The 25429-nt window shown below is 42.3% G+C and overlaps 1 protein-coding gene across 2 annotated transcripts; it reads left to right on the forward strand.

Annotated features, from left to right (window-relative positions):
* Window positions 1-25429, forward strand: LOC124009878 (metallophosphoesterase 1-like). 2 transcript variants are annotated; one of them, XM_046322097.1, is made up of 9 exons: window positions 1-1633; window positions 1884-1992; window positions 3679-3782; window positions 7935-8015; window positions 10550-10661; window positions 12757-12834; window positions 20219-20341; window positions 23514-23654; window positions 24144-25429. In XM_046322097.1, the coding sequence occupies exons 1-9, from the start codon at window positions 1377-1379 to the stop codon at window positions 24330-24332; spliced, it is 1194 nt and encodes a 397-aa protein (XP_046178053.1). In that variant the 5' UTR covers window positions 1-1376; the 3' UTR covers window positions 24333-25429. The 2 variants fall into 2 exon arrangements, with proteins under 2 accessions (XP_046178053.1, XP_046178052.1); XM_046322096.1 differs by having other exon boundaries at window positions 24161-25429.

Raw genomic sequence — 25429 nt, forward strand, 5'->3', positions numbered from 1 at the left:
CTTCCCTTCTAACTTCCCTTTTATCTGTGGAATAATTGTTGGGAGTAGAGATTAATAAGGGAAACTAACTTCCCTTTTATCTGTGGAATAATTGTTGGGAGTAGAGATTAATAAGGGAAACTAACTTCCCTTTTATCTGTGGAATAATTGTTGGGAGTAGAGATTAATAAAGGAAACTAACTTCCCTTTTATCTGTGGAATAATTGTTGGGAGTAGAGAAACACACGATTTTGTATAATTCAAAAATGGGTCAATTCTATAATAAATCCAGCTAAAAAGACGTATAATTTCAGGTCAAATAAAAACACCATGTTTATCTCCCAGGACAAATGAGCTAGAAACAGCCAGCTAGCTAAATGTCCATGAATGTTTCATGTGTTTATACATGTCCCCCCCCCAAAAAATGAATATAGTTGATTCACAGTTTTGGTATTTTAACTTGCACGTCATGAGGATAGAACAAATCAACACGCAGCACGATGGGGGGTGACGCAGAGCAGAGCCAGTTTGGTCAGCGTGTTACATTAGGCCCATATTGACTATACAGTTTGCACTAGAACGTATCATTGGCCTGCACAGTAACGGCCTCAGTGTGTTTAACTCAAAACCTTTGTGTATTGACCAAAAATGAACTGAAGTATGTGTGAACTATATTATTGTAACGACCCTGGGTTTATAATGATTATTCTATCGTTATTATTAGTTAGTTTATAGTTAGTTATTATTAGTTTATAATTATCCTACTATCAAGGAGTCGTTATGACCATTTTATTTTTATCTTTATTTAACTAGGCAGGTCAGTTAAGAACAAATTCTTATTTTCAATGACAGCCAAGGAACAGTGGGTTAACTGCCTGTTCAGGGGCAGAACGACAGATTTGTACCTTGTCAGCTCGGGGATTCGAACTTGCAACCTTTCGGTTACTAGTCCAACGCTCTAACCACTTAGACCAGTGTGGGAGAAACACATCCTCAGGAATTACATAAGAAACTATATTACTGAATGAGCCCTGGTGATAATGCCATTTAAAAGACCGCAGAATCCACAAAGTCTCCCATCAATTATGTCTCCGGAAGTGGTGAAAATATACCCTTTAAAGAGCACCCCCCAGAACTCAACCGCTCACCAATCGACCGCTTGATTGGAGGAGATAAGGCTATCCGCCGCGATCGGATCTTTGAATTAAAAAAAAAAATATATATATATATATTATAGGCCTATACGGTATTTATATTACATTTTGCACAATGCGATGATAACGTCACGCAGGCATTGCTATTTAGGTTTGAAGATAAAAAAAGACGATGCCTGGTGAAGCGCGGCTCCATCAGTGCGCCTCTATTGCAGGTCATCTGAAAACAACAATAGATATATCATGTCGTGTTTGAGCGTCGCATGCAGCGCTGTTATTGTCCTGTTCGGAGCGGTTTGCAGCGTTTTCATATTCTGTGAGTATCTGATTTATTACGCCGCGATATTACAGTGTGGTTGGCCAGGGATCGACCATGGTGCCCCGGCGAGTGAGAGGAGCGCAGACGGCCAACCAGAGCCGGAGGTTCTCCGCGCTATGGTGCTGTCAGACACGCACCTCCTCGGCGCTGTCGGAGGGCACTGGTTCGACAAACTGCGAAGGTAATTCATCCTCATAAATCTATATTTTGTTATGCATTTTATTTTATTGTGAAACAACAACAACAACAAAAAGTATGTTTTGCATAGTTTTTAGGGACCGCATGACGCTCGGTGTCAGCCTATATCCACGCTGTCTCTAAGCAGATTACAGCAGTTCAGTCGTCAGCAATAACAACAGGCAAGGGTAATGCATGGTGCGCTGGGCTGACGGATGATTGACTGATGTGTGGTCTGTCTCTGTGCAACCCAGGGAATGGCAGATGGAACAAGCTTTCCAGACCGCCCTGGCCCTGCTCCGACCCGAGGTCGTCTTTATACTGGGGGATGTGTTCGATGAGGGGAAATGGAGCTCTCCGAAGGTATGTAGCCATAACAAGCACCTTGTAGGTCTACTGCAGTGAATTTGGTGGTGTGTGTGGGGGTGGGGGTGGGGTGGGGGGGATTCGAAACCTACAACTCTTAGTCCTAGCCATTACGCAAAGAGGACCAAACACTTTGATGTTAATTCTCGCAACGCTAAATATAATAATATAATAATAATATATGCCATTTACCAGACGCTTTTATCCAAAGCGACTTACAGTCATGTGTGCATACATTCTAAGTATGGGTGGTCCCGGAAATCGAACCCACTACCCTGGCGTTACAAGCGCCATGCTCTACCAACTGAGCTACAGAAGGACCACTACGCTAGGCATCTTTCTGTAATGGTCATAGACCTAAAATATTTAGGTCAGAAACACTATTACATGTATCTGTAATGGTGTATATATCTGCTATATTTATAACTATTGTTCTACTCTATTCTACTTCATGTATTAATATATATATATATATATATATATATATATATATATATATATATATATATATATATATATATATATATATATATATATATATATATATATATATATATATACAGTTGAAGTCGGAAGATTACATACTTAGGTTGGAGTCATTAAAACTTGTTTTTCAACCACTCCACAAATGTCTTGTTAACAAACTATAGTTCTGGCAAGTCGGTTAGGACATCTACTTTGTGCATGACACAAGTAATTATTCCAACAATTGTTTACAGACAGATTATTTCACTTATAATTCACTGTATCACAATTCCAGTGGGTCAGAAGTTTACATACACTAAGTTGACTGTGCCTTTAAACAGCTTGGAAAATTCCAGAAAATGATGTCATGGCTTTAGAAGCTTCTGATAGGCTAATTGACATAATTTGAGTCAATTGGAGGTGTACCTGTGGATGCATTTCAAGGCCTGCCTTCAAACTCAGTGCCTCTTTGTTTAACATCATGGGAAAATCCAATGAAATCAGCCAAGACCTCAGAAAAATAATTGTAGACCTCCACAAGTCTGGTTCATCTTTGGGAGCAATTTCCAAATGCCTGAAGGTACCACGTTCATCTGTACAAACAATAGTACGCAAGTATAAACACCATGGGACCACACAGCCTTCATACCGATCAGGAAGGAGACGCGTTTTGTCTGCTAGAGATTAATGTACTTTGGTGCAAATCAACCTTGTGAAGATGCTGGAGGAAACCGGTACAAAAGTATCTATATCCACAGTAAAACAAGTCCTATATCAACATAACCTGAAAGGCCGCTCAGCAAGGAAGAAGCCACTGCTCCAAAACCACCATAAAAAAAGATAGACTACAGTTTGCAACTGCACATGGGGACAAAGATTCACCCAACTTGTTGTGGGAAGCTTGTGGAAGGCTACCCAAAATGTTTGACCCAAGTTAAACAATTTAAAGACAATGCTACCAAATACTAATTGAGTGTAATGTAAACTTCTGACCCACTGGGAATGTGATGAAAGAAATCAAATAAATCATTCTCTCTACTATTATTCTGACATTTCACATTCTTAAAATAAAGTGGTGATCCTAACTGACCTAAGACAGGGAATTTTTACTTTAAATGTCAGGAATTGTGAAAAACGGAGTTGAAATGTATTTGGCTAAGGTGTATGTAAACTTCCCAACTTCAACTGTACCATGGGTTTTATTTCCCAACGTTACAGAACTGGGAGGATGATGTCTGTCGCTTCCAGAAGATGTTTAGACATCCCAGTGACACAGAGCTGGTAGTTCTGGTTGGAAACCACGACATCGGCTTCCACTACGAGTAGGTGAACATCCACCATGAACTGATGGCACATTATACTGTAGAATCTATACTGATGGCACATTATACTGTAGAATCTATACTGATGGCACATTATACTGTAGAATCTATACTGATGGCACATTATACTGTGGAATCTAGACTGATGGCACATTATACTGTAGAATCTAGACTGATGGCACATTATACTGTAGAATCTAGACTGATGGCACATTATACTGTAGAATCTATACTGATGGCACATTATACTGATGGCACATTATACTGTAGAATCTATACTGATGGCACATTATACTGTAGAATCTATACTGATGGCACATTATACTGTAGAATCTAGACTGATGGCACATTATACTGTAGAATCTAGACTGATGGCACATTATACTGATGGCACATTATACTGTGGAATCTAGACTGATGGCACATTATACTGTAGAATCTATACTGATGGCACATTATACTGTAGAATCTAGACTGATGGCACATTATACTGTAGAATCTATACTGATGGCACATTATACTGTAGAATCTAGACTGATGGCACATTATACTGTAGAATCTAGACTGATGGCACATTATACTGTAGAATCTAGACTGATGGCACATTATACTGTAGAATCTATACTGATGGCACATTATACTGTAGAATCTATACTGATGGCACATTATACTGATGGCACATTATACTGTAGAATCTATACTGATGGCACATTATACTGTAGAATCTAGACTGATGGCACATTATACTGTAGAATCTAGACTGATGGCACATTATACTGTAGAATCTAGACTGATGGCACATTATACTGTAGAATCTATACTGATGGCACATTATACAGTAGAATCTATACTGATGGCACATTATACTGATGGCACATTATACTGTAGAATCTAGACTGATGGCACATTATACTGTAGAATCTAGACTGATGGCACATTATACTGTAGAATCTAGACTGATGGCACATTATACTGTAGCCCAAGTTGCCATGGCTATACTGTAAACCTGAATTATGAATGTTATGTCAAGTCAATGAGGCCTTTTCAAAATCTATGTTTTTGCCTTCTCGTTTGCGGATTACGAAAAGGCCAAAGCATAATGTGGAATAGTGAAATAATTCAATGTATAGACCTAGTACCGTACGGTAACCTCTATGTTACGTGAACATTCTAGTACCGTACGGTAACCTCTATGTTACGTGAACATTCTAGTACCGTACGGTAACCTCTGTTACGTGAACATTCTAGTAACGTACGGTAACCTCTGTTACGTGAACATTCTAGTAACGTACGGTAACCTTTGTTACGTGAACATTCTAGTACCGTACGGTAGCCTCTCTGTTACGTGAACATTCTAGTACCGTACGGTAACCTCTCTGTTACGAGAACATTCTAGTACCGTACAGCAGCCTCTCTGTTACGTGAACATTCTAGTACCGTACGGCAGCCTCTCTGTTACGTGAACATTCCGGTACCGTACGGTAACCTCTCTGTTACGTGAACATTCTAGTACCGTACGGCAGCCTCTCTGTTTCGTGAACATTCCTGTACGGTAACCTCTCTGTTACGTGAACATTCCGGTACGGTAACCTCTCTGTTACGTGAACATTCCGGTACGGTAACCTCTCTGTTACGTGAACATTCCGGTACCGTACGGTAACCTCTCTGTTACGTGAACATTCCGGTACCGTACGGTAACCTCTCTGTTACGTGAACATTCCAGTACCATACGGTAACCTCTCTGTTTCGTCAACATTCCGGTACCGTATGGTATCCTCTCTGTTACGTGAACATTTCGGTACCGTACGGTAATCTCTCTGTTACGTGAACATTCCGGTACGGTAACCTCTGTTTCGTGAACATTCAGGTACCGTACGGTAACCTCTCTGTTACGTGAACATTCTAGTACCGTACGGCAGCCTCTCTGTTACGTGAACATTCCGGTACGGTAATCTCTCTGTTACGTGAACATTCTAGTACCGTAAGGCTGCCTCTCTGTTACGTGAACATTCCGGTACGGTAACCTCTCTGTTACGTGAACATTCCGGTACGGTAAACTCTCTGTTACGTGAACATTCCGGTACGGTAACCTCTCTGTTACGTGAACATTCCGGTAGGGTAACCTCTCTGTTACATGAACATTCCGGTACGGCAGCCTCTCTGTTATGTGAACATTCCGGTACGGCAGCCTCTCTGTTGCGTGAACATTCCGGTACGGTAACCTCTCTGTTACGTGAACATTCCGGTACGGTAACCTCTCTGTTACGCGAACATTCCGGTACGGTAACCTCTCTGTTACGTGAACATTCTGGTACGGTAACCTCTGTTACGTGAACATTCTAGTACCGTATGGTAAACTCTCTGTTACGTGAACATTCTAGTACCGTAAGGCTGCCTCTCTGTTACGTGAACATTCCGGTACGGTAACCTCTCTGTTACGTGAACATTCCGGTACGGTAACCTCTCTGTTACGTGAACATTCCGGTACTGTGACCTCTGTTACGTGAACATTCTAGTACCGTATGGTAACCTCTCTGTTACGTGAACATTCTAGTACCGTAAGGCTGCCTCTCTGTTACGTGAACATTCCGGTACGGTAACCTCTGTTTTGTGAACATTCCGGTAGGGTAACCTCTCTGTTACGTGAACATTCCGGTAGGGTAACCTCTCTGTTACGTGAACATTCCGGTACGGTAACCTCTCTGTTACGTGAACATTCCGGTACGGTAACCTCTCTGTTACATTCCGGTAGGGTAACCTCTCTGTTACGTGAACATTCCGGTATGGTAACCTCTCTGTTACGTGAACATTCCGGTACGGTAACCTCTCTGTTACGTGAACATTCCGGTACCATACGGTAACCTCTCTATTACGTGCACAATCCGGTACCGTACGGTAACCTCTCTGTTACGTGAATATTCCGGTACCGTACGGCAGCCTCTCTGTTACGTGAATATTCCGGTACGGTAACCTCTCTGTTACGTGAACATTCCGGTACGGTAACCTCTCTGTTACGTGAACATTCCGGTACGGTAACCTCTCTGTTACGTGAACATTCCGGTACGGTTACGTAACCTCTCTGTTACGTGAACATTCCGGTACGGTAACCTCTCTGTTACGTGAACATTCCGGTACGGTAACCTCTCTGTTACGTGAACATTCCGGTACGGTAACCTCTCTGTTACGTGAACATTCCGGTACGGTAACCTCTCTGTTACGTGAACATTCCGGTACGGTAACCTCTCTGTTACGTGAACATTCCGGTACGGTAACCTCTCTGTTACGTGAACATTCCGGTACGGTAACCTCTCTGTTACGTGAACATTCCGGTACGGTAACCTCTCTGTTACGTGAACATTCCGGTAGGGTAACCTCTCTGTTACGTTAACATTCCGGTAGGGTAACCTCTCTGTTACGTGAACATTCCGGTACGGTAACCTCTCTGTTACGTGAACATTCCGGTACGGTAACCTCTCTGTTACGTGAACATTCCGGTACGGTAACCTCTCTGTTACGTGAACATTCCGGTACGGTAACCTCTCTGTTACGTGAACATTCCGGTACGGTAACCTCTCTGTTACGTGAACATTCCGGTAGGGTAACCTCTCTGTTACGTTAACATTCCGGTAGGGTAACCTCTCTGTTACGTTAACATTCCGGTACGGTAACCTCTCTGTTACGTGAACATTCCGGTACGGTAACCTCTCTGTTACGTGAACATTCCGGTAGGGTAACCTCTCTGTTACGTGAACATTCCGGTACGGTAACCTCTCTGTTACGTGAACATTCCGGTACGGTAACCTCTCTGTTACGTGAACATTCCGGTACGGTAACCTCTCTGTTACGTGAACATTCCGGTACGGTAACCTCTCTGTTACGTGAACATTCCGGTAGGGTAACCTCTCTGTTACGTTAACATTCCGGTAGGGTAACCTCTCTGTTACGTGAACATTCCGGTACGGTAACCTCTCTGTTACGTGAACATTCCGGTAGGGTAACCTCTCTGTTACGTGAACATTCCGGTAGGGTAACCTCTCTGTTACATGAACATTCCGGTAGGGTAACCTCTCTGTTACGTGAACATTCCGGTACGGTAACCTCTCTGTTACGTGGACTGAAGTCTAACTGTCTTGGTTCTTTGTCCTCCTGAAGAATGGACTGGTTCAAGTTACAGCGCTTTGAGAAGGCCTTCAATACCACCTCCACCAGAATGGTCACCAAGAAAGGAGTGAAGTAAGTCACTGTGCTGTTTGACCTCCTTATGTAAATCTCTTTCCATCTCTACCCTGTTTCTCTTATCTCTGTCTCGCTTGTTCCCCTCTGTCTTCCTTTCACTCTATCATCTCTACCCTGTTTCTCTTATCTCTGTCTCGCTTGTTCCCCTCTCTTCCTCTCACTCACTCTATCATCTCTACCCTGTTTCTCTTATCTCTGTCTCGCTTGTTCCCCTCTGTCTTCCTTTCACTCTATCATCTCTACCCTGTTTCTCTTATCTCTGTCTCGCTTGTTCCCCTCTCTTCCTCTCACTCACTCTATCATCTCTACCCTGTCTCTCTTATCTCTGTCTCGCTTGTTCCCCTCTGTCTTCCTTTCACTCTATCATCTCTACCCTGTTTCTCTTATCTCTGTCTCGCTTGTTCCCCTCTCTTCCTCTCACTCACTCTATCATCTCTACCCTGTTTCTCTTATCTCTGTCTCGCTTGTTCCCCTCTCTTCCTCTCACTCACTCTATCATCTCTACCCTGTTTATCTTATCTCTGTCTCGCTTGTTCCCCTCTGTCTTCCTTTCACTCTATCATCTCTACCCTGTTTCTCTTATCTCTGTCTCTTATCTCTGTCTTGTTCCCCTCTCTTCCTTTCCTCTCACTCACTCTATCATCTCTACCCTGTTTCTCTTATCTCTGTCTCGCTTGTTCCCCTCTCTTCCTCTCACTCACTCTATCATCTCTACCCTGTTTATCTTATCTCTGTCTCGCTTGTTCCCCTCTCTTCCTCTCACTCACTCTATCATCTCTACCCTGTTTCTCTTATCTCTGTCTCGCTTGTTCCCCTCTCTTCCTCTCACTCACTCTATCATCTCTACCCTGTTTATCTTATCTCTGTCTCGCTTGTTCCCCTCTCTCTTCCTCTCACTCACTCTATCATCTCTACCCTGTTTATCTTATCTCTGTCTCGCTTGTTCCCCTCTGTCTTCCTTTCACTCTATCATCTCTACCCTGTTTCTCTTATCTCTGTCTCGCTTGTTCCCCTCTGTCTTCCTTTCACTCTATCATCTCTACCCTGTCTCTCTTATCTCTGTCTCGCTTGTTCCCCTCTGTCTTCCTTTCACTCTATCATCTCTACCCTGTTTCTCTTATCTCTGTCTCGCTTGTTCCCCTCTCTTCCTCTCACTCACTCTATCATCTCTACCCTGTTTCTCTTATCTCTGTCTCGCTTGTTCCCCTCTCTTCCTCTCACTCACTCTATCATCTCTACCCTGTTTATCTTATCTCTGTCTCGCTTGTTCCCCTCTGTCTTCCTTTCACTCTATCATCTCTACCCTGTTTCTCTTATCTCTGTCTCGCTTGTTCCCCTCTCTTCCTCTCACTCACTCTATCATCTCTACCCTGTCTCTCTTATCTCTGTCTCGCTTGTTCCCCTCTCTCTTCCTCTCACTCACTCTATCATCTCTACCCTGTTTATCTTATCTCTGTCTCGCTTGTTCCCCTCTCTCTTCCTCTCTTTCCCTCTGTCTCTTTCTCTCTCCATCCCCACTCTATCATCTCTATCATCTCTATCATCTCTGTCTTGCTTGCTCCCTTCTCTCTCGCTCTACCTCTCTCTTCCTCTCTGTCCCTCTGTCTCTTCCTCTCTCTCCCTCTCTCGGTGTGTCTTTCTTGCTTGTTCCCCTCTATCTCTTCCTCTCTTTCCCTCTGTCTCTCTCTATTCAACCCCCAGCCTGTATGTATTCTGTGAGACCCCAAGGTGTTGTCTCTCTACTGTATAAACCCCAAGGTGTTGTCTCTCTACTGTATAAACCCCAAGGTGTTGTCTCTCTACTGTATAAACCCCAAGGTGTTGTCTCTCTACTGTATAAACCCTAAGGTGTTGTATCTCTACTGTATAAACCCCAAGGTGTTGTCTCTCTACTGTATAAACCCCAAGGTGTTGTCTCTCTACTGTATAAACCCCAAGGTGTTGTCTCTCTACTGTATAAACCCTAAGGTGTTGTCTCTCTACTGTATAAACCCCAAGGTGTTGTCTCTCTACTGTATAAACCCCAAGGTGTTGTCTCTCTACTGTATAAACCCTAAGGTGTTGTCTCTCTACTGTATAAACCCTAAGGTGTTGTCTCTCTACTGTATAAACCCTAAGGTGTTGTCTCTCTACTGTATAAACCCTAAGGTGTTGTCTCTCTACTGTATAAACCGCAAGGTGTTGTCTCTCTACTGTATAAACCCCAAGGTGTTGTCTCTCTACTGTATAAACCCTAAGGTGTTGTCTCTCTACTGTATAAACCCTAAGGTGTTGTCTCTCTACTGTATAAACCCTATGGTGTTGTCTCTCTACTGTATAAACCCTAAGGTGTTGTCTCTCTACTGTATAAACCCTAAGGTGTTGTCTCTCTACTGTATAAACCCCAAGGTGTTGTCTCTCTACTGTATAAACCCCAAGGTGTTGTCTCTCTACTGTATAAACCCCAAGGTGTTGTCTCTCTACTGTATAAACCCCAAGGTGTTGTCACTCTACTGGTGAACAGGTTTGTGTCTCTCGTTTTTTTTCTCTAGCTTTCTGTTGGTCAACAGCGTGGCGTTGCATGGTGACGGTTGTCCTATCTGCCAATCAGTGGAGAAACAGCTTCACACACTGTCCAGGGACCTCAACTGTTCACTACTACAGGTGAGTCTTCTACCACCCACACACACCCACACCAAGAGTCCAGGGACCTAAACTATTCCCAGTGAGTGCCCTCTACAACTCAGACATTTAAAGGAGTTAAAGCTGGAGTCTATATATGCCATTTAGCGGACGCTTTTATCCAAAGCGACTTACAGTCATGTGTGCATACATTCTACGTATGGGTGGTCCCGGGAATCGAACCCACTACCCTGGCGTTACAAGCGCCATGCTCTACCAACTGAGCTACAGAAGGACGTTACGACTTTCCTGAAGTGGATCCTTTGTTCGTACCCCCTCAGGGAAACTGAACTTATTCCAGAAGCTCCAAGACTCCGCTGGCGGAGAAGAGGTATTCGGAGTGGACTTCTAGTCCGACTCAGGAGGCGCGCACACCATCCACCGCTTCCGAGTGTATTACTCGCTAATGTTCAGTCTCTGGATCATAAAGTAGACAAGCTCAGGGCGAGGATCTCCTTCCAGAGAGACATCAGGGATTGTAACATACTCTGTTTCATGAGAGCGTGGCTCTCTCTGGACAAACTGTCCCTATCGAAACAGCCAGCTGGGATCTCAGTACATCGCACAGACAGGAATAATGAACTCTCTGGGAAGAAGAAAGGGGCAAAGATAACTGAAGAACCAAGAAAGAAAAGATAACTGAACTAAATGACTTTCGTCCCGTAGCACTCACTTCTGTCATCATGAAGTGCTCCGAGAGGCTAGTCAAGGATCATATCACATCCACCTTACCTGACACCCTAGAACCACTCCAATTTGTTTACCGCCCCATTCAACACCATAGAACCCTCCAAACTCGTCATCAAGCTCAAGACCCTGGGTCTCGACCCTGAACCTGTGCAACTGGGTACTGGACTTCCTGACGGGCCGCCCCCAGGTGGTGAGGGTAGTAACATCTCCACTTCGCTGATCCTCAACACTAGGAAGTGTTCTCAGCCCCCTCCTGTACTCCCTGTTCACCCATGACTGCGTGGCCAACCACGCCTCCAACTTAATCATTAAGTTTGCAGATGATACAACAGTAGTAGGCTTGATTACCAACAATGACGAGACAGTTTACAGGGAGAAGGTGAGGTTCTTTACTCAACCCTGCACCTTAGAGACTGCACCACCTGGTTACTCAACCCTGCACCTTAGAGACTGCACCACCCGGGTAATCAACCCTGCACCTTAGAGACTGCACCACCTGGGTACTCAACCCTGCACCTTAGAGACTGCACCACCCGGGTAATCAACCCTGCACCTTAGAGACTGCACCACCTGGGTACTCAACCCTGCAACTTAGAGACTGCACCACCCGGGTAATCAACCCTGCACCTTAGAGACTGCACCACCTGGTTACTCAACCCTGCACCTTAGAGGCTGCTGCTCTATATATATAGACATGGAAACACTTGTCACTTTAATAATGTTTACATACTATTTCACTCATAATTACATTACAGCCTTATTCTTAAATTAATTTAAAACATGTTTTTCTTCAATCTACACACAATAACCCATCATGACAAAGATAAAACAGGTTTTCCTAATTTATTCTAAATTAAAAACTTAAATACTTTATGTACATAAGTATTCAGACACTTCGATATGAGACTCTAAATTGAGCTCAGGTGCATCCTGTTTCCATTGATCATCCTTGAGATGTTTCTACAACTTAATTGGAGTCCAGCTGTGGTAAATTCTATTGATTGGACATGATTTGGAAAGGCACACGCCTGTCTATATTAGGGCACACAGTGTATGTCCGAGCAAAAAACCAAGCCATGAGGTAGAAGAAATTGTCCGTAGAGCTCAGAGACAGGATTGTGTCGAGGCACAGATCTGAGGAAGGGTAACAAAAAATGTCTGCAGCATTGAAGGTCCCCAAGAACACAGTGACCTCCATCATTCTTAAATGGAGGAAGTTTGGAACCACCAAGACTCTTCTTAGAGCTGGCCACCCGGACAAACTGAGCAATCGGGAGACAAGGGCCTTGGAAAATATTGCACGGCCGATAAAACAGCATGTATATTGCGACTGTATGTACCACAATGCTCCTCTCCTCTGTTTCACTAATGTTTTATTATCTGCCAGAATTCTGAGTCCAGCATTATAAGAGAATACTGCCAAGATGCGTGGAACTATCCTTCTACAACACCTATCATCCTGCAGGTAGATGCAATCTTTATTACATAGTAAAAACCAATACACTGCTACATAGTAACAACCACTACACTGTTACATAGTAATAACCACTACACTGTTACATAGTAATAACCACTACACTGTTACATAGTAACGACCACTACACTGTTACATAGTAACAACCACTACACTGTTACATAGTAATAACCCCTGTTACATAGTAATAACCACTACACTGTTACATAGTAATAACCTCTGTCACGTAGTAATAACCACTACACTGTTACATAGTAACAACCGCTACACTGTTACATAGTAATAACCCCTGTTACATAGTAATAACCACTACACTGTTACATAGTAATAACCCCTGTCACGTAGTAATAACCACTACACTGCTACATAGTAACAACCACTACACTGTTACATAGTAATAACCACTACACTGTTAAATAGTAACAACCACTACACTGCTACATAGTAATAACCACTACACTGTTACATAGTAACGACCACTACACTGTTACATAGTAATAACCCCTGTTACATAGTAATGACCACTACACTGTTATATAGTAATAACCACTACACTGTTACATAGTAACGACCACTACACTGTTACATAGTAACAACCACTACACTGTTATATAGTAATAACCCCTGTTACATAGTAATAACCACTACACTGTTACATAGTAACAACCACTACACTGTTACATAGTAATAACCACTACACTGTTACATAGTAATAACCACTACACTGTTACATAGTAATAACCACTACACTGTTACATAGTAATAACCACTACACTGTTACATAGTAATAACCACGACACTGTTACATAGTAATAACCCCTGTTACATAGTAGTAACCACTACACTGTTACATAGTAACAACCACTACACTGTTACATAGTAATAACCACTACACTGTTACATAGTAACAACCACTACACTGTTATATAGTAATAACCACTACACTGTTATATAGTAATAACCACTACACTGTTATATAGTAATAACCCCTGTTACATAGTAATAACCACTACACTGTTACATAGTAATAACCCCTGTTACATAGTAATAACCACTACACTGTTACATAGTAATAACCACTACACTGTTACATAGTAACAACCACTACACTGTTACATAGTAACAACCACTACACTGTTACATAGTAATAACCCCTGTTACATAGTAATAACCCCTACACTGTTACATAGTAACAACCACTACACTGTTACATAGTAACAACCACTACACTGTTATATAGTAATAACCCCTGTTACATAGTAATAACCACTACACTGTTACATAGTAACAACCACTACACTGTTACATAGTAATAACCACTATACTGTTACATAGTAACAACCACTACACTGTTATATAGTAATAACCCCTGTTACATAGTAATAACCATTACACTGTTACATAGTAATAACCACTACACTGTTATATAGTAATAACCACTACACTGTTACATAGTAATAACCACTACACTGTTACATAGTAATAACCACTACACTGTTACATAGTAATAACCACTACACTGTTACATAGTAACAACCACTACACTGTTACATAGTAACAACCACTACACTGTTATATAGTAATAACCCCTGTTACATAGTAATAACCATTACACTGTTACATAGTAATAACCACTACACTGTTATATAGTAATAACCACTACACTGTTATATAGTAATAACCCCTGTTACATAGTAACGACCACTACACTGTTACATAGTAACAACCACTACACTGTTATATAGTAATAACCCCTGTTACATAGTAATAACCACTACACTGTTATATAGTAATAACCACTACACTGTTATATAGTAATAACCCCTGTTACATAGTAATAACCACTACACTGTTATATAGTAATAACCACTACACTGTTACATAGTAATAACCACTACACTGTTACATAGTAACAACCACTACACTGTTATATAGTAATAACCCCTGTTACATAGTAACGACCACTACACTGTTACATAGTAACAACCACTACACTGTTATATAGTAATAACCCCTGTTACATAGTAACGACCACTACACTGTTACATAGTAATAACCACTACACTGTTATAGTAATAACCCCTGTTACATAGTAACGACCACTACACTGTTACATAGTAACAACCACTACACTGTTATATAGTAATAACCCCTGTTACATAGTAATAACCACTACACTGTTATATAGTAATAACCACTACACTGTTATATAGTAATAACCCCTGTTACATAGTAATAACCACTACACTGTTATATAGTAATAACCCCTGTTACATAGTAACGACCACTACACTGTTACATAGTAATAACCACTACACTGTTATATAGTAATAACCCCTGTTACATAGTAACGACCACTACACTGTTACATAGTAACAACCACTACACTGTTATATAGTAATAACCCCTGTTACATAGTAATAACCACTACACTGTTATATAGTAATAACCACTACACTGTTATATAGTAATAACCCCTGTTACATAGTAATAACCACTACACTGTTATATAGTAATAACCACTACACTGTTACATAGTAACGACCACTACACTGTTACATAGTAATAACCACTACACTGTTATATAGTAATAACCCCTGTTACATAGTAACGACCACTACACTGTTACATAGTAACGACCACTACACTGTTACATAGTAACAACCACTACACTGTTACATAGTAATAACCCCTGTTACATAGTAATAACCACTACACTGTTACATAGTAATAACCTCTGTCACGTAGTAATAACCACTACACTGTTACATAGTAACAACCACTACACTGTTACATAGTAATAACCCCTGTCACGTAGTAATAACCACTACACTGCTACATAGTAACAACCACTACACTGTTACATAGTAATAACCACTACACTGTTAAATAGTAACAACCACTACACTGCTACATAGTAATAACCACTACACTGTTATATAGTAATAACCACTACACTGTTACATAGTAATAACCCTGTTACATAGTAATGACCACTACACTGTTATATAGTAATAACCACTACACTGTTACATAGTAACGACCACTACACTGTTACATAGTAACAACCACTACACTGTTATATAGTAATAACCCCTGTTACATAGTAATAACCACTACACTGTTACATAGTAACAACCACTACACTGTTACATAGTAATAACCACTACACTGTTACATAGTAATAACCACTACACTGTTACATAGTAATAACCACTACACTGTTACATAGTAATAACCACTACACTGTTACATAGTAATAACCACGACACTGTTACATAGTAATAACCCCTGTTACATAGTAATAACCACTACACTGTTACATAGTAACAACCACTACACTGTTACATAGTAATAACCACTACACTGTTACATAGTAACAACCACTACACTGTTATATAGTAATAACCACTACACTGTTATATAGTAATAACCACTACACTGTTATATAGTAATAACCCCTGTTACATAGTAATAACCACTACACTGTTACATAGTAATAACCCCTGTTACATAGTAATAACCACTACACTGTTACATAGTAATAACCACTACACTGTTACATAGTAACAACCCCTACACTGTTACATAGTAACAACCACTACACTGTTACATAGTAACAACCACTACACTGTTATATAGTAATAACCCCTGTTACATAGTAATAACCACTACACTGTTACATAGTTACAACCACTACACTGTTACATAGTAATAACCACTATACTGTTACATAGTAACAACCACTACACTGTTACATAGTAACAACCACTACACTGTTACATAGTAATAACCACTACACTGTTACATAGTAATAACCACTACACTGTTACATAGTAATAACCACTACACTGTTACATAGTAACAACCACTACACTGTTACATAGTAACAACCACTACACTGTTACATAGTAATAACCCCTGTTACATAGTAATAACCATTACACTGTTACATAGTAATAACCACTACACTGTTATATAGTAATAACCCCTGTTACATAGTAACGACCACTACACTGTTACATAGTAACAACCACTACACTGTTATATAGTAATAACCCCTGTTACATAGTAATAACCACTACACTGTTATATAGTAATAACCACTACACTGTTATATAGTAATAACCCCTGTTACATAGTAATAACCACTACACTGTTATATAGTAATAACCACTACACTGTTACATAGTAATAACCACTACACTGTTACATAGTAACAACCACTACACTGTTATATAGTAATAACCCCTGTTACATAGTAACGACCACTACACTGTTACATAGTAACAACCACTACACTGTTATATAGTAATAACCCCTGTTACATAGTAACGACCACTACACTGTTACATAGTAATAACCACTACACTGTTATAGTAATAACCCCTGTTACATAGTAACGACCACTACACTGTTACATAGTAACAACCACTACACTGTTATATAGTAATAACCCCTGTTACATAGTAATAACCACTACACTGTTATATAGTAATAACCACTACACTGTTATATAGTAATAACCCCTGTTACATAGTAATAACCACTACACTGTTATATAGTAATAACCCCTGTTACATAGTAACGACCACTACACTGTTACATAGTAATAACCACTACACTGTTATATAGTAATAACCCCTGTTACATAGTAACGACCACTACACTGTTACATAGTAACAACCACTACACTGTTATATAGTAATAACCCCTGTTACATAGTAATAACCACTACACTGTTATATAGTAATAACCACTACACTGTTATATAGTAATAACCCCTGTTACATAGTAATAACCACACACTGTTATATAGTAATAACCACTACACTGTTACATAGTAATAACCACTACACTGTTACATAGTAATAACCACTACACTGTTACATAGTAACAACCACTACACTGTTATATAGTAATAACCCCTGTTACATAGTAACGACCACTACACTGTTACATAGTAACAACCACTACACTGTTATATAGTAATAACCCCTGTTACATAGTAACGACCACTACACTGTTACATAGTAATAACCACTACACTGTTATATAGTAATAACCCCTGTTACATAGTAACGACCACTACACTGTTACATAGTAATAACCACTACACTGTTATAGTAATAACCCCTGTTACATAGTAATAACCACTACACTGTTACATAGTAATAACCCCTGTTACATAGTAATAACCACTACACTGTTACATGGTAATAACCACTACACTGTTACATAGTAACAACCACTACACTGTTACATAGTAACAACCACTACACTGTTACATAGTAACAGCCACTACACTGTTACATAGTAATAACCACTACACTGTTACATAGTAACAACCACTACACTGCTACATAGTAATAACCACTACACTGCTACATAGTAATAACCACTACACTGTTACATAGTAACAACCACTACACTGTTACATAGTAACAACCACTACACTGTTACATGGTAATAACCACTACACTGTTACATAGTAACAACCACTACACTGTTACATAGTAACAACCACTACACTGTTACATTGTAACAACCACTACACTGTTACATGGTAATAACCACTACACTGTTACATAGTAACAACCACTACACTGTTACATAGTAACAACCACTACACTGTTACATAGTAACAACCACTACACTGCTACATAGTAACAACCACTACACTGTTATATAGTAATAACACCTGTTACATAGTAACGACCACTACACTGTTACATAGTAACAACCCCTGTTACATAGTAATAACCACTACACTGTTACATAGTAATAACCCCTGTTACATAGTAATAACCCCTACACTGTTACATAGTAACAACCCCTGTTACATAGTAATAACCCCTACACTGTTACATAGTAATAACCCCTACACTGTTACATAGTAATAACCCCTGTTACATAGTAATAACCCCTGTTACATAGTAATAACCCCTGTTACATAGTAACAACCCCTGTTACATAGTAACAACCCCTGTTACATAGTAACAACCCCTGTTACATAGTAACAACCCCTGTTACATAGTAACAACCCCTGTTACATAGTAACAACCCCTGTTACATAGTAACAACCCCTGTTACATAGTAATAACCCCTACACTGTTACATAGTAACAACCCCTGTTACATAGTAATAACCCCTGTTACATAGTAATAACCACTACACTGTTACATAGTAACAACCACTACACTGTTACATAGTAATAACCCCTGTTACATAGTAATAACCCCTGTTACATAGTAATAACCACTACACTGTTACATAGTAATAACCCCTGTTACATAGTAATAACCCCTACACTGTTACATAGTAACAACCACTACACTGTTATAGTAATAACCACTACACTGTTACATAGTAATAACCCCTGTTACATAGTAATAACCCCTACACTGTTACATAGTAACAACCACTACACTGTTACATAGTAACAACCACTACACTGTTACATAGTAACAACCACTACACTGCTACATAGTAACAACCACTACACTGTTACATAGTAATAACCACTACACTGTTACATAGTAATAACCACTACACTGTTACATAGTAATAACCCCTGTTACATAGTAATAACCACTACACTGTTACATAGTAATAACCACTACACTGTTACATAGTAATAACCCCTGTTACATAGTAATAACCACTACACTGTTACATAGTAATAACCACTACACTGTTACATAGTAATAACCACTACACTGTTACATAGTAATAACCACTACACTGTTACATAGTAATAACCACTACACTGTTACATAGTAATAACCACTACACTGTTACATAGTAACAACCACTACACTGTTATATAGTAATAACCACTACACTGTTACATAGTAACAACCACTACACTGTTACATAGTAATAACCCCTACACTGTTATATGTTCATGCCCCTAAAGTGAGGAGAGTTAGTGTCCTGCTTCAAGAGATAAAGTGAGGAGAGTTAGTGTCCTGCTTCAAGAGATAAAGTGAGAGTTAGTGTCCTGCTTCAAGAGATAAAGTGAGAGTTAGTGTCCTGCTTCAAGAGATAAAGTGAGAGTTAGTGTCCTGCTTCAAGAGATAAAGTGAGAGTTAGTGTCCTGCTTCAAGAGATAAAGAGAGGAGAGTTCGTGTCCTGCTTTCAAGAGATAAAGTGAGGAGAGTTAGTGTCCTGCTTCAAGAGATAAAGAGAGTTTGTGTCCTGCTTTCAAGAGATAAAGAGAGTTCGTGTCCTGCTTTCAAGACGCTGCAGTTGTTTCTCATTTTCAAATGTATCTGGAACTTGTGACTTCGTCTTTTGTATTTTTCTGTACTATTTCATGTACCTGTTGGAAAGCCAGGTATTCAACAGCTTTTCCTGTCTGTTTCTCCCTCAGCATTACCCTCTGTACCGGGTGAGTGATGCGGGCTGTACGGGTCGAGATGCTGCTCCTCCTGAAGAGCGCCACCTGCTGTTCAGAGAGAAGTACGACGTGCTGTCTCAGGAGGCCTCTCACAGGGTACGTGGACCACTGATAGACTGGTCCCAGATCAGTTTGTGCTCTTGCCAACCTCCATTGCTGTCATTATGAAGCCCAACGTGTTTTGAATAATAACTGACAGGGAGATGACATGACAACACGGACAGACTGGCAGCCACTATGGTCATCATGTTTTTAGTTTTTATTTAATGAGGCAAGTCAGTTAAGAACAAATTCTTATTTACAATGACGGCCCTAGGAACAGTGGATTTTTACCTTGTCAACTTGGGGATTCAATCCAGCAACCTTTCGGTTACTGGCCCAACGCTCTAACCTCTAGTCTACCTGCCTCTAACCACTAGTCTACCTGCCTCTAACCACTAGTCTACCTGCCACCCCTCTAGTCTACCTGCCTCCCCTCTAGTCTACCTGCCTCCCCTCTAGTCTACCTGCCTCCCCTCTAGTCTACCTGCCTCCCCTCTAGTCTACCTGCCTCTAACCACTAATCTACCTGCCTCCCCTCTAGTCTACCTGCCTCCCCTCTAGTCTACCTGCCTCTAACCACTAATCTACCTGCCGCCCCTCTAGTCTACCTGCCGCCCCTCTAGTCTACCTGCCTCTAACCACTAGTCTACCTGCCTCTAACCACTAGTCTACCTGCCTCCCCTCTAGTCTACCTGCCTCCCCTCTAGTCTACCTGCCTCCCCTCTAGTCTACCTGCCTCCCCTCTAGTCTACTTGCCTCCCCTCTAGTCTACCTGCCTCCCCTCTAGTCTACCTGCCTCCCCTCTAGTCTACCTGCCACCCCTCTAGTCTACCTGCCTCTAACCACTAGTCTACCTGCCTCTAACCACTAGTCTACCTGCCACCCCTCTAGTCTACCTGCCTCTAACCACTAGTCTACCTGCCTCCCCTCTAGTCTACCTGCCTCTAACCACTAGTCTACCTGCCGCCCCTCTAGTCTACCTGCCTCTAACCACTAGTCTACCTGCCTCTAACCACTAGTCTACCTGCCACCCCTCTAGTCTACCTGCCTCTAACCACTAGTCTACCTGCCTCCCCTCTAGTCTACCTGCCTCCCCTCTAGTCTACCTGCCTCTAACCACTAGTCTACCTGCCTCTAACCACTAGTCTACCTGCCTCTAACCACTAGGCTACCTGCCACCCCTCTAGTCTACCTGCCTCTAACCACTAGTCTACCTGCCTCCCTCTAGTCTACCTGCCTCTAACCACTAGTCTACCTGCCTCCCCTCTAGTCTACCTGCCTCCCCCCACTAGTCTACCTGCCTCCCCTCTAGTCTACCTGCCTCTAACCACTAGTCTACCTGCCTCCCCTCTAGTCTACCTGCCTCCCCTCTAGTCTACCTGCCACCCCTCTAGTCTACCTGCCTCCCCTCTAGTCTACCTGCCTCTAACCACTAGTCTACCTGCCTCCCCTCTAGTTTACCTGCCTCCCCTCTAGTCTACCTGCCTCCCCTCTAGTCTACCTGCCTCCCCTCTAGTCTACCTGCCTCCCCTCTAGTCTACCTGCCCCTAACCACTAGTCTACCTGCCTCTAACCACTAGGCTACCTGCCTCTAACCACTAGGCTACCTGCCTCCCCTCTAGTCTACCTGCCCCTAACCACTAGGCTACCTGCCTCTAACTACTAGGCTACCTGCCTCTAACCACTAGGCTACCTGCCTCTAACCACTAGGGTACCTGCCTCTAACCACTAGGGTACCTGCATCTAACCACTAGGGTACCTGCCTCTAACTACTAGGGTACCTGCCACCCCACTAGGGTACCTGCCTCTAACTACTAGGGTACCTGCCACCCCACTAGGGTACCTGCCTCTAACTACTAGTCTACCTGCCTCTAACTACTAGGCTACCTGCCTCTAACTACTAGGCTACCTGCCTCTAACTACTAGTCTACCTGCCTCTAACTACTAGGCTACCTGCCTCTAACCACTAGGCTACCTGCCGCTTTCAACATCTATAATGTGGCCAGTGGTCATCATGCAGCTCTCTGTGACCTCTTTGACCTCTCTTACTTATGGGCGTCTTAGTTATCCAGTAAATTATTATTTTGTTGAGGGCCACCCGGTACTATAGGATGTACACTGCATTCAGAAAGTATTCAGGCCACTGGACTTTTTCCACATGTTGTTACGTTACAGCCTTATTCTAAAATCGATTAAATCGTTTTTTCCCCCTCATCAATCTACTCACAATACCCCATAATGACATCACAATACCCCATAATGACATCACAATACCCCATAATGACATCACAAAATCCCATAATGACATCACAATACCCCATAATGACAAAAAAACATTTTTTTTAGACATTTTTGAAAATGTATTTCAAAAATATAGAAATATCACATTTACATAAGTATTCAGACCCTTTACTCAGTACTTTGTTGAAGAACCTTTGGCAGCGACTTCAGCCTCGAGTCTTCTTGGGTGTGACGCTACAAGCTAGGAACCTCCCATTCTTCTCTGCAGATCCTGTCAAGCTCTGTCAGGTTGGATGGGGAGTGTTGCTGCACAGCTATTTTCAGGTATCTCCGGACATGTTCGATTGGGTTCAAGTCCGGGCTCTGGCTGGGCCACTCACCTGCATTGTCTTGGCTGTGTGCTGAGGGTTGTTGTCCTATTGGAAGGTGACCCTTCATTTTCTGGTACCCTTCCCCAGATCTCTGCCTCGACACAATCCTGTCTCGGAGCTCTAAGGACAATTCCTTCGACCTCATTTCTTGGTTTTTGCTCTGACATGCACCTTGTCAAGTGTGGGACCTTATATAGACAGGTGTGTGCCTTTCCAAATCATGTCCAATCAATTGAATTTACCCCAGGTGGACTCCAATCAAGTTCTAGAAACATCTCAAGGATGATCAATGGAAACAGGATGCACCTGAGCTCAATTTTGAGTCTTCTAGTTAAGGGTCTGAATATTTATGTAAATAAGGTATTTCAGTTTTTAAATTTTTAATGACAAAATATCTAGAAACCTGTTTTCTCTTTGTCATTATGGGGTATTGTGTGTAGATTGATGAGGGGGGGGGATAACTTGATCTATTTTAGAACGTAACAAAATGTGGAAAAAGGGAAGGGGTCTGAATACTTTCTGAATGTAAAGTCAGATTTTCATCCAGTGATCTAAACCTCGATACAGGAACTGGTTATCAAGAGTGTTTGATTGGTTCTCACCCTCCTTCCCAGCTGCTGCAGTGGTTTAAGCCCCGCCTAGTTCTCAGTGGCCACACCCACAGTGGTTGTCAGGTTCTCCATGACAACAAGTACCCAGAGATCAGTGTACCGTCCTTCAACTGGAGGAACCGCAACAACCCCAGTTTCATACTGGTAAGTCACTAACTAACTAACAAATTAACTAATTATACCTACTGTACCGCAACTCTAATAATGCCTTGGTACCTCTTAGCCTGATCCCACATCAGTTTGTGCCTCAGCCATCTCCTTTAATCCCAGGATGTACACACACATCTCTACCTCTACCTCTCTCTCTCCTCTCCCTCTGTCACCCCTCTCTTTCGTCCCCCTCCGTCACCCCCCTCCCTCTCTCTCTCCTCCCCCTCCGTCACACCGCTCTCCATCACCCCCCTCTCTCTCTCTCCTCCCCCATCACTCTCTCTCCTCTCCCTCCGTCACCCCTCTCTCTCTATCCATCTGTCACCCCCTATCTTCTCCCCCTCTCTCTCTCCGTCACCCCTCCCTCTCTCCGTCACCCCTCTCTTTCTCTCCGTCACCCCTCTCTTTCTCTCCGTCACCCCCCTCTCTCTCTCCGTCACCCCCCTCTCTCTCTCCGTCACCCCTCTCTCTCTCCTCTCCAAGGGTTCGTTCTCCTCCAGTGGTTATGGCCTGTCAAAGTGTTTCCTTCCAGAGGAGAGTACAGTGATAGCCCTCTACTGCTCTACAGGAGCCAGCCTCCTCTTCCTCCTCCCTCTGGTCCACTGCCTGTGGATGCGAGGCCTTCTCCGGTGCCTCATCCTCTGTCCAATCAGCAAACACAAGTTTCTCTGACGGTCTCAGGTAGAGGTTGTCCCTGACTGCTGAATGATACAGGGTGAGATATGGGCTACATCCCATCTCAAATGGCACCCTATTCCCTATTAAGTGCACTACTTTTACCCAGGTTAGCACCATAGGTGCTCTGGTAAGAAGTAGTGTACTACGTAGGGAATAGGGCGCAACTTGGGACGTAGCCACGCTGTCCTCCCACCAAAAGCAGGGGTGGCTGGTGCTCCTGCCCTGGGAGGCTGCCGTGGGTCTGTAGGGTTGTGCTCCACCACAGCACTGACTGACATGTTCATGTGAACACAGGACCAAGTCTTGCTGTTTTGCTGACAGGTTTGTTAGAGTAGGGCTGAAACAAAAGCCTGCACGCCCAGTAGCCTTCCAAAAGGAAAATTGGTCATCCTATTGGGAGGTAAAGTAATCTGACTCTAGATCTGTAGTTAAGGAAAGCCTCTACCTGGAGAGAACCTGTGTGACCCCCCCCCCCTCCCCCACACAGAGACATGGACGTTTTGAAATTCTGTATTTTTCTTTCTTTAAAGCTGTGAAATTCCACATTCCAAAAAGAACAAAGAACAGAGTTCAGGATAGAGAACAGGGGTCAAGATGGAGAATAGAGGTCAGGACAGAGAACAGGGGTCAGGATAGAGAACAGTGGGTCAGGACAGAGAACAGGGGTCAGGACAGAGAACAGAGGTCAGGACAGAGAACAGGGGTCAAGACAGAGAACAGGGGTCAGGACAGAGAACAGAGGTCAGGACAGAGAACAGGGGTCAAGATGGAGAATAGAGGTCAGGACAGTGGATCAGGATAGAGAACAGTGGGTCAGGACAGAGAACAGGGGTCAGGACAGAGAACAGAGGTCAGGACAGAGAACAGGGGTCAGGACAGAGAACAGGGGTCAGGACAGAGAACAGGGGTCAGGACAGAGAACAGGGGTCAGGATAGAGAACAGTGGGTCAGGATAGAGAACAGTGGGTCAGGACAGAGAACAGAGGATCAGGACAGAGAACAGAGGATCAGGACAGAGAACAGAGGATCAGGACAGAGAACAGGGGTCAGGACAGAGAACAGAGGTCAGGACAGAGAACAGAGGTCAGGAC

The sequence above is a fragment of the Oncorhynchus gorbuscha genome, linkage group LG22 (genome assembly GCF_021184085.1).
Source record: "Oncorhynchus gorbuscha isolate QuinsamMale2020 ecotype Even-year linkage group LG22, OgorEven_v1.0, whole genome shotgun sequence".
Taxonomy (NCBI): domain Eukaryota; kingdom Metazoa; phylum Chordata; class Actinopteri; order Salmoniformes; family Salmonidae; genus Oncorhynchus; species Oncorhynchus gorbuscha.